The sequence below is a fragment of the Notothenia rossii genome (genome assembly GCF_949606895.1).
Source record: "Notothenia rossii genome assembly, chromosome: 7".
Classification (NCBI taxonomy): Eukaryota; Metazoa; Chordata; class Actinopteri; order Perciformes; family Nototheniidae; genus Notothenia; species Notothenia rossii.
Genome location: NC_136905.1, coordinates 21498172 through 21507461, shown reverse-complemented (window position 1 = coordinate 21507461; position 9290 = coordinate 21498172). Strand labels below are relative to the sequence as shown.

General features: G+C 42.8%; 1 protein-coding gene across 6 annotated transcripts; it reads left to right on the top strand.

Moving 5' to 3' along the window:
- Positions 1-1896: 1896 nt before the first annotated feature.
- Positions 1897-6456, top strand: LOC307046129 (uncharacterized protein). Of its 6 annotated transcripts, none has more exons than XM_079692318.1 (13): positions 1897-2459; positions 2708-2864; positions 3152-3359; positions 3481-3573; positions 3767-4065; positions 4222-4312; positions 4403-4519; positions 4646-4721; positions 4814-5071; positions 5314-5483; positions 5656-5803; positions 5894-6120; positions 6239-6456. In XM_079692318.1, the coding sequence occupies exons 9-13, from the start codon at positions 4942-4944 to the stop codon at positions 6290-6292; spliced, it is 729 nt and encodes a 242-aa protein (XP_079548444.1). In that variant the 5' UTR covers positions 1897-2459; positions 2708-2864; positions 3152-3359; positions 3481-3573; positions 3767-4065; positions 4222-4312; positions 4403-4519; positions 4646-4721; positions 4814-4941; the 3' UTR covers positions 6293-6456. The 6 variants fall into 4 exon arrangements, with proteins under 6 accessions (XP_079548444.1, XP_079548447.1, XP_079548443.1 ...); XM_079692317.1 differs by having other exon boundaries at positions 3460-3573; XM_079692322.1 differs by having other exon boundaries at positions 3152-3573; positions 5691-5803.
- Positions 6457-9290: the final 2834 nt, after the last annotated feature.

Below are 9290 nucleotides of genomic sequence, written 5' to 3'. Positions count from 1 at the left end.
CATATGTGTTTGAAAAAATAGGGAAAGCTATAAAGAAAGTGGAGACGTGGTCATACAACTGGGGTTTCAAGCTGTCAGCAAGCAAATCTTGCTTTATGAAATTTACGAATAAACGCAAGATGGAGACTGAGAAGCTTACATTATATGGAAAGCCGATGAGTGAGGTCAATGAATTTAAATATCTGGGGCTATGGTTAGATAGTAAATATACATGGAAAACTCATATTAAACATTTGGAAACAAAATCCAAAAAAGTGTTGAACCTATTAAGAGCAGTGGCTGGATGTGACTGGGGGGCAGACAAACAGGCATTAATCGACATCTATCGGGCAATTATGAGGACAACACTGGATTATGGGTGTTTAATATATGCAGCAGCAGCAAAAACGTCATTACTAAAAATTGATAGGTTACAATATAAAGCGTTACGGTTGTGTATAGGTGCCATTAAGACAACCCCTACTAATGCAATATTAGTTGAAGCAGGAGAGACTCCATTGGAGCTAAGAAGAGAGAAAATTGCTCTTGCTTATTGGGTCAGGTTAAAAGGAAGTGGGGAAGGAAATATCACAAACAAAATACTACAGGAGTGCTGGGAATATTCTAAATTTCAGGGGCGTGGGTTTGGATGGACAAATAAAGAAAAAATAAGGACATACGGCATGCATGAGTTAGAGTTTTCACCATCAAATCCATTCAGTAGTGTACCCCCATGGCTCTTTCCAATAGTAAATATAGATGTGAGTATAGTAGAAAAGAAAAGAGAGTGGCAAATAAATGAAGTAGGACTCAAAACAAGTTTGTACCTCAGGAATAATTATCACAATTACCTCAAAATATATACAGATGGTTCTAAAAACAAAGAGTGTGTCGGAATTGGTATATATATCCCAGAATTTAAAGTGTCAATATCAAAAAGAGCATCAGACCAACTTTCAGTGTATACAGCAGAAATGCTGGCAGTAGTAATAGGATTACAGTGGGTGGAAGAGGTCAGACCAGACAGGGTGGTGATATGCACAGATTCATTATCCAGTTTACAAAGCATACAGTCAACAACAACTGCCAGAGAAGACATACTCATAGAAATCAATCACAGCCTGTTAAGACTTCACAGAAGCGGCATAGATCTGCAGTTCTGCTGGGTGCCTGCGCATGAGGGGGTGAAAGGGAACGAGTGTGCTGATAGATTAGCAAAAAGTGCACTACAAAAGGAAATCACATTACCAGTTCAACTTGGAAAAGGAGAAGGAAAAGCAGTTATTAAGAAGAAAGGGATGGAGATCTGGCAGAAAAGGTGGGAGAAAGACCAGAAAGGCAAAGAATACCATCAAGTGCAAAAGACAATTACAATTAATATTTATAAAGAAAGAAACAGAAGGGAGGAAGTAATGATAGCTAGGCTCAGACTAAATCACACTGCATTAAATGGTACGCTGTATGTCATGGGGAAAAGTGACAGTGACAAGTGTGGGAACTGTGGAGTTAGGGAAAATGTGGAACATATTTTATTACATTGTGTCACCTATAGAGTTGAAAGAGGGAAATTAAGGGATACAGTTTTAGAGGCAAAGAGGGAGTGGAATGTAGCGGGTATTCTGGGAACAGAAGGAGAAGGAGTAAGAGCTATCAGAAAAGCACTGTTCACCTTTTTGAGGGAAACTGGGATAGGGAAAAGAATTTAACAGTAGACCATGGATGATTTGTTTTGTTTTTTTTGTTTTGTTTTATTTTATTTTATGGTTTTCTTTGTGATATGCTGGTTTATTAGAGGACTGACATGATGATACACACTCGTGTACAGTAGGTGGCGGTATGCAACCAAAAGCTGTTTGCGACCCGCCATTAAAAAAGAGAGAGAGAGAAGAAGATCCATTCTCTTCTCTTCCCTATCGAGGAGAGCCAGATCACAGCTGTTTTTCTGCCGGAACAATATTCTGTCTGTAACACTACCGCGCCTCTTTTAATTAAAGTACCCAATTGAACTTTCACAGAGACTCCATTTAGTCTCCTATTTTAAAGCTTCTCTCCTGGTCGGGAGAATAACGAACACAGTTAACAATCTCACCATTTGTAATCATGGTGCAGTATTGTGTTTGTGCAGGTTGCACAAATACCAGCCTGTCAGGACATCGAGTCCACTATTTCCCAAACAGGAAAAGAAAGCTAGCTAGCTTTCGGTCCTGGGTTCGTTTTGTGCAGACAAAGAGACGGGACTTCAATGCTGCGTCTGTGACGAAAAACGCAGTCGTTTGTGGCGCTCATTTTCGACGGGGGATTATGAGTCAAGTGATGTGATGGAGTGCAGTATGGGATATCGAAGCCAGGACTGTGTGAGGCTGATAGCTAGTGCGGTTCCGTCAATACACACAGCTCCGGCAGCAGTAGCAGCAGGCTGGAGTGAGAGCGTGGGAGCGTCGGTCAGAGATTCAGCAAAACGAAAACGTGAACTGTGCACCGTAAGTATTGTTTTTCTAACGTTTGCTAACTTCCAAATTAGTCAGTATAATGATTTCAATAATGACAAGCAACGTGTGTTTAGTATTTATTGTTGTAAGTTAATGTTGCTAGCTTGTTAAACCCACTTGCTAAGTCATAATGGATAATGTTAGCTAGAATTGGCGTGAGGACTTTATTTGCATATCTAATGGCGCAGTTGATATTTATTTTCATGTGTCATCATGTGTTTCATGTGTGTGTTTTCAAGACTTTGGGAGACAACAGTACTGCAGATTCACCTACAGCCAGTGATGCTGGGCTTATAGACCCAGAGCAAGAGGTCGTCTCTCCACTGCTTCCTCAGCCAACATCTGTGCTTCACTGTGGCTCACAGTGTAACCTCAGACCTTTCCATCGTTCATCAGGTAAATGTAACACAGAAGTAGCGCGCCCATTTTACATCAAAACGCGGTAAAGAGTCTGCATAGTTTTTGTACATGTTAAAAACATATTAGAAAAACATCTCAGTATGATGCAGGCTGTTACAACTCCAAGACTTGCTATGACCTCAATAATTAACATATAAATGAATTAAAACATCTCAGCCCGAATGTCAACAAAACCTGAACATAAGCTTTGTAAAGGTAGATTGTATGGCAGGGCTGATGTTTATGGCAGGCACAATTATATAATATATATCTTTTTATCCTAGCTGTCCAGGTACAGCCCAGGATGGTCAGTGTGGGGTGTCAGACAGAATCTCCACTGTCCAGTCCTGCACACAGTGATGATGAGTCATCTTCTGTAACCATGGACCACCCTGGGGATATGCCATGGAGCCCAGAGGAGGAAATGATGAGCGAGTCGTCTGACGAGGAACCATCAAAAGAGCCACTGCAGCGAACTAATGTTGATCTCAAGTAAAGGCTTCTTTTAATTTTAGATGATGTGTACTGTATTACCAAATTGTGTCGGTCAGAAATAAAACGTTTTTTTTTTTTTTTCAATGCTACTGACAAGTTCATTGTGTGCCAAACCCAGCTGATGTCCTTGTTCACCATTTGCCCTTCCTGTTGTGGGGAAACCCAGGGTAATGTGGAGCAGCAAAAGGGAACGTATATAAAGATAAAACAAGTAAGAGGATATGTGTGAATTCCACTGATGTAAAAATAAAGGTTGTATCATAACCTGTATATAAATGTTTGTTTTATTTTATTTTTATGTTTTATCAATTCACTGTGTCTATACTTCATTAGTTTTATGGTATAATTGATTTTTGACTGACTAAGAGTTGTACTGGCAATGTTCTGCTTTTCACATCTCTTAGGTATGTGCAGCATGTGGGTATGAGCGTTTTTGGCAGAACCAGCCAATGCTGTACAGAAACATGCCAGCCTGCAACCTGTTACTGAGTGGGGCCATCCACTTTTCAGGTTGCATGGCTACCCAGACAATACGGATGTTGAAACTGTTAGGGCTTCAGTGCATCAGTGTCGGCACCTTCTTCCGCCATCAACGCCTGTACACAATCCCTACTATCGTGCAGGCCTGGCAAACTGAGCAGGCTGGGATCATCCGAGAACTGAAGGAGATGGGGGCTGGGCAAATCCTCTCTGGTGACTGCAGGTAGAACACTTCAGCTTGTATTATTGATATCAAAAAGAGGTCAAAACAATATTTAAATTACATTCATTTAGCTTTATCCAAAGCAACTTACAATAACTGCATTGCATTGTTTTTTGGGCTTTAACGTCTGAATTAAACTGTTTTTGACACTCATAGGTCAGACTCTCCTGGCCATTGTGCCAAATATGGCACCTATTCCTTGATCGAGGACAGAATAAACAAGGTTTTGGATCTTCAACTTGTCCAGGTAAGTTATCGTTATCAGTCACACAAATCAGATGTGCTTTCGTCTGATGTGACACGGTTAGTGATATGACTGCATAATGTTGTTCCACAGAGCCCAGAGGTCCCAAGCAGCACCTGGTGTGAACTAGAGGGTCTGAAACGCAGCATCAACTTCCTTAAGGAGCAACACATGGAAGTTTCAGCCCTTATTACGGACCGAAATCGCCAGGTAAAGACACACAAGAACGAACAGACATATGTACACACAAAGATTCTTGGCGCACCATATTAACAGCAAAAAATGTATTTTCTTACTAGTTAGTAAGTAATTAAGGTGTTGTGTTTCACTCTTTAGGTTGCCAAGTGGGTGCGGGAGGAGTTGTGTCCATGAGGAACGACTAATTTCTTTGATATCTGGCATATTGGTAAAAGTATGTATCTTGATGTTGTTAGGTTTGATTAGGCTGAAATTTGTTTATAATTACATTTTCTTTTTTAACATTTTTTTTCTGTTGTGAAACAGGTCTAGGGAAAGCTTTGGATGCTGCTGCAAAGGAGAGGGAGTGTGAGGACCTGAAGCTGTGGAGGCCAGCCATCATCAATCACCTGTACTGGACTGCAGCTTCCGCTCCTGATGGAGATCCAGATGTGATGGAAGCCAAGTGGCAAAGTATGGTGAATCATGTTCAGGACCTCCATGAACACGGCACTCCTGCATTTCCCTGCTGTGCACATCCACCTCTGGAGGGAGAAGCAAGGGACAAGGAGTGGCTGGAACCAGGTAACATACTCTGTACACTGTGTTGTTGAAACATCTTAGTCGTCCAAGTGCTTGTTGGTGCTTAGTTTATTTTGGTTCCAGAGCACTCCATCAATATATGACCCAAAGTGTGCTAACACATTAACAAGGCGTTATATAAATAACACCTGATAGTATCACACAATCTGGCTTTATCAGTGTAGGTAATACATGCATATGTAGACAATTCTAGTAACATCAGAACAAAATGTGTGTTTGTACAGGAACAACTGCAGCCATTAAACTGGAGAGGGTGACCTTTGAGAACAGCATTGGTGAAGGATGTCCGGAAGTTGTCTCCACAGCATCAGACCTATTCCCTGGAGGCATTTCACTCCCTCATCCTCCACTTTGCACCAAAGCACACTGGGTTCCCCTTCCTTATGTACAGCAGGTAAATATGATGTGATGGTGAAATAATGTGTGCGGCTTAGGGATGTTAATAATTAACCATTTAACCGTTAACGAACAATACGAAGTTTAACCGACTAATGCTATCAGTTAAACAGTTTATTCAAATATGTACAAACAACTTGTGAACTGCATAATCTGCTTTTTTCTACAAGCTTCTCATGGCAGCCCTGCACTTTAACCACAATAGCAGCAGAGAGGTTGCTCGAACCAGTGATGGTGAGGTGCGTTATGCAGTTCGCTACCCAAGGTTCTGCAAAGGTGGCCGGGTAGTTCGCCCTATCAAGGAGAAGCCATCATACGGTTAGCTGTTTTACTCGGTCCCTAAATATTATTTATTGTGTGATGCATCTATAATATCACTGAATGTGATCACTTGTTTCCTTCCTTCAGCATACGCTGCAGCCCTGATGGAGTCTCTGAGAGAGGGCTACTCCAGGTCACCAGAGACTCTACGAGAGAGCAGTGCAGTCTTGTCCTCCACTGCCCCGGCCCCCCTTTCCACTTCCTGCCAGGAGATCGCCAAGGATGAGGCAGTTGACCTTTATCTGGCACGGCATTCCCGGTTTAACACAGGAAATTTGTGTGAAACCAGCAGATTCTGTGGTTCAGTTTTCAGGGTAAGATTATTCTAAATTGACATTTGTTTATTTGTTAGATAACACCTGGTAAGAGATTTCGATGGTGCAAAAATCAATATTAATATATAATAACAATATTTTCTTTCTCTCTTCATAGGATATGTTGGGACAGGTCCCAAAGCTTGCCGCTGTATTTACTCCCTCCATCTGACAGGAGGGAGCCTTGTTGAGCTGCGATAATAATATTAAATAAATAATTCCATATTCATAAATGAAATGATATGCAAATAAAATGTTCTTGGCTGTGGACTTGTACTCTACATAATTATGTTGAGCTCATGGTAATCTAATTCAATAAACAATAACTGCAATGAACAGATAGCATTTTCTGACTCGTAAAATGATTAGATATGGTGTAATTTGTTAAATGATTCTGTGTTGAAAAATGTATATCTTTAAAAACTGCATTGGTGTATTAGGGCGGGCCATACTATTTTTTTTTTTGTAAATCGATCGAGAGGAGTATTCAAATAAGGTATTTTGGTGGTTATTAATGAAAAGACACTATCTCAATCAATCAATGTTTATTTGTGTAAATTGAAAAAATACCACATTTACAGCATAGGTAGACAAAATGTTTGGAAATGCATGTGTATGCGAACACAGTGCGAACACACTATGATTGTGATTAATTGTATTGATCGTCACCAAAATGAGGCCACTCAAAACCTTTGTAAATTCCTCCTCCTTCTGGGAACTGTCTTCTGATGGCAGACACTACACATGAGGGTAAGGGCTTCCTAATGTGCATGCCTAGAACTCCATAGGCCCAGCGGATGACCTGCCTGTAAGCTGTGTAGCGGTATTGCCTGGGGATAGGGGCACAATATCTACAAGTAAACTTGATAGCCTTGTTAACATCATCAACAAGTGTTCTATAGTATATAATCTACAGGCTCTGGGTTTTGAAACCTGCTAAACACTCGGGGTCAATAGCAACTGTATTATCTTTAATAGTATTTATCTTTTTAATTGTAATCTAAACATACTCATGTCTGCTGGCTTGAAGCGGGCCATGCTCCTGCCTGAAGTTCATGTAGGCCAGCGGTTTTCAAAGTGTGAGGCGCGCCTCCCCTGGGGGGCGCCAGAGAGCTTCAGGGGAGGCACAGCGTGAGACACAAAAGAACGAGAAAAAGACGAGTAAAGTGACACTTGCCCACTTGTGGCTTTCTTTGGAGACCGAGTTCCCCCACCTCGCCAAAAAGGCTGTAAAAGTGCTCATTCCCTTCACCTCCACCTACCTGTGTGAGTGCAGGTTTTCCGCATTGACTTTGATCAAAAGCAAGTACCGGTCAAGGCTGCAGCCAGAGGATGATCTGCGTTTATTCCTCTGTGCATCAAAGACGCAGACTCATTGTTCCCACTAAAGTAGGGGTGAGTGTAATAAGGAGGCAAAGTTGACGTTCAGTGTGTTGAGATTTGATGGGATATATGTCCTCACTTGTATGTGCTACTGTACTATTCCATGTGATGTGCAATGTTGTGCTTGTGCCACAGTGAGGCGCAAGGACAAGGGGAATAGGATGCATGCCTGCCTCCTATAGGCTAATCACAGCTCTTGATTGCCACGTGTGTGTGGAACCAGTTCATTCCAGTGGAGGCTGTCCCCGTGAGAGTGATGCGTGCAGCCCTTGTAATAAAATATGCCAGGCTTGGCTAAATGGATTACATCTCCGTGTTTTTCTCCGAATGCAACGTTAAGCTGCAGAACTAAGCGTAACTTAACAGGTTATGGGCCCAGGAGTCGTTCGGAAGAAAAGTTTGTCGGTTTCCACCGTGTAGTAGTCGCAACAAACAGCGTGCTAACGGGTTGCTAAGCTAGCAAGGAGAGCAAGCTAGCATCATGGATCAACGAGGAACAAGCAGGTTGCCTCGACTGGCGTTCGACGGAGATGAGACCAAATATGAGATTTGGGAGACCAAAATGTTGGGACATTTCCATTTAATTGGACTAAAACACACGGTCCTGGGAGAACCGAGGACTGAAGCGGAAAGAGCGGCAGACGACAAGAAAAATGCCGACGCGTATGCCGAGATGATTCAACTGTTGGACGACAAGAGCCTCTCATTAGTTATGAGGGATGCTGCCGACGATGGAAGAAAGGCTCTAAACATATTAAGAGAGTATTATGCCGGGAAGGGAAAACCCCGGATAATTAACCTGTACACCATGCTTACATCGCTCCAGAAAGCGGGCGACGAAAGTATTATGGACTACATCATCAGAGCAGAAACAGCCATCACAGCACTGCGAAATGCAGGTGAGACGTTGGGAGATGGTCTACTAGTAGCTATGGTCTTAAAAGGACTGCCTGGGAGTTTTAAGCCATTCGCAATACATGTGGCACATACAAATGATAATATCACATTTGCTGAATTCAAGACTAAGCTACGAAGTTTTGAAGAAACAGAGAAGACAAATGCAGCTGAGTTGGGCGACAGTGTGATGAAGACCCAGGGGAGAACCGGGTGGCGACCCGCCAAGACAAACGAACGTGACCGGTACAAAGAAGAAACAGAGATGGTGTGCTTCAAGTGTGGCACCAAAGGTCACCGAGCGAAAGACTGTCGACAGAAGACATGGTGTAGTCGATGCAGAAGCGACACACACAAAGACGCCACATTTAGGCGTAAGGATAAGGATGGTAAGGACAAAAGGGATGGAGCGTGTAAAATCACAGAAGATGATGACGGCGCCGACTTCGCCTTCAAGATGAGGGACGGGGAGCAGCAGCCGGCGAGCGGCATCCAGGAGAAGGGCCTGATGGTGGACACGGGAGCCACATCACATATCATCACCGACGTGACCCAGTTCAAAGATTTCGACAGCGCGTTCAGACCAGAAAAGCACAGCGTCGAGTTGGCAGACGGCACCCGATGCAGCGGGGTCGCTCAGAGAAGGGGAAATGCTGAGGTTTCCCTAATCGACAGCGGAGGACGGCGACACAAGGCGACGCTGAGAGACGCTTTATTCATACCGTCGTACCCCCAGAACATCTTCTCGGTAAAGGCGGCGACTACCAGTGGGGCCACGGTTGTCTTTAAAGAAGAGGAAGACGCACTGATAACCAGAGACGGTACCAGATTTGACATTCATGTTTATGGAAAATTGTACTTTCTGCATACTGAGGGTGAGTCTAATGACAAAT

Bases quoted from the DNA above. Each gene is read 5' to 3' on its own strand.
- LOC307046129 (XM_079692318.1), top strand. From the start codon at position 4,942: ATGGAAGCCAAGTGGCAAAGTATGGTGAATCATGTTCAGGACCTCCAT. The intron at 5,484-5,655 runs GTAAATATGATG...TTTTTCTACAAG, and splicing joins CCCTTCCTTATGTACAGCAG to CTTCTCATGGCAGCCCTGCA. The intron at 6,121-6,238 runs GTAAGATTATTC...CTCTCTTCATAG, and splicing joins TCTGTGGTTCAGTTTTCAGG to GATATGTTGGGACAGGTCCC.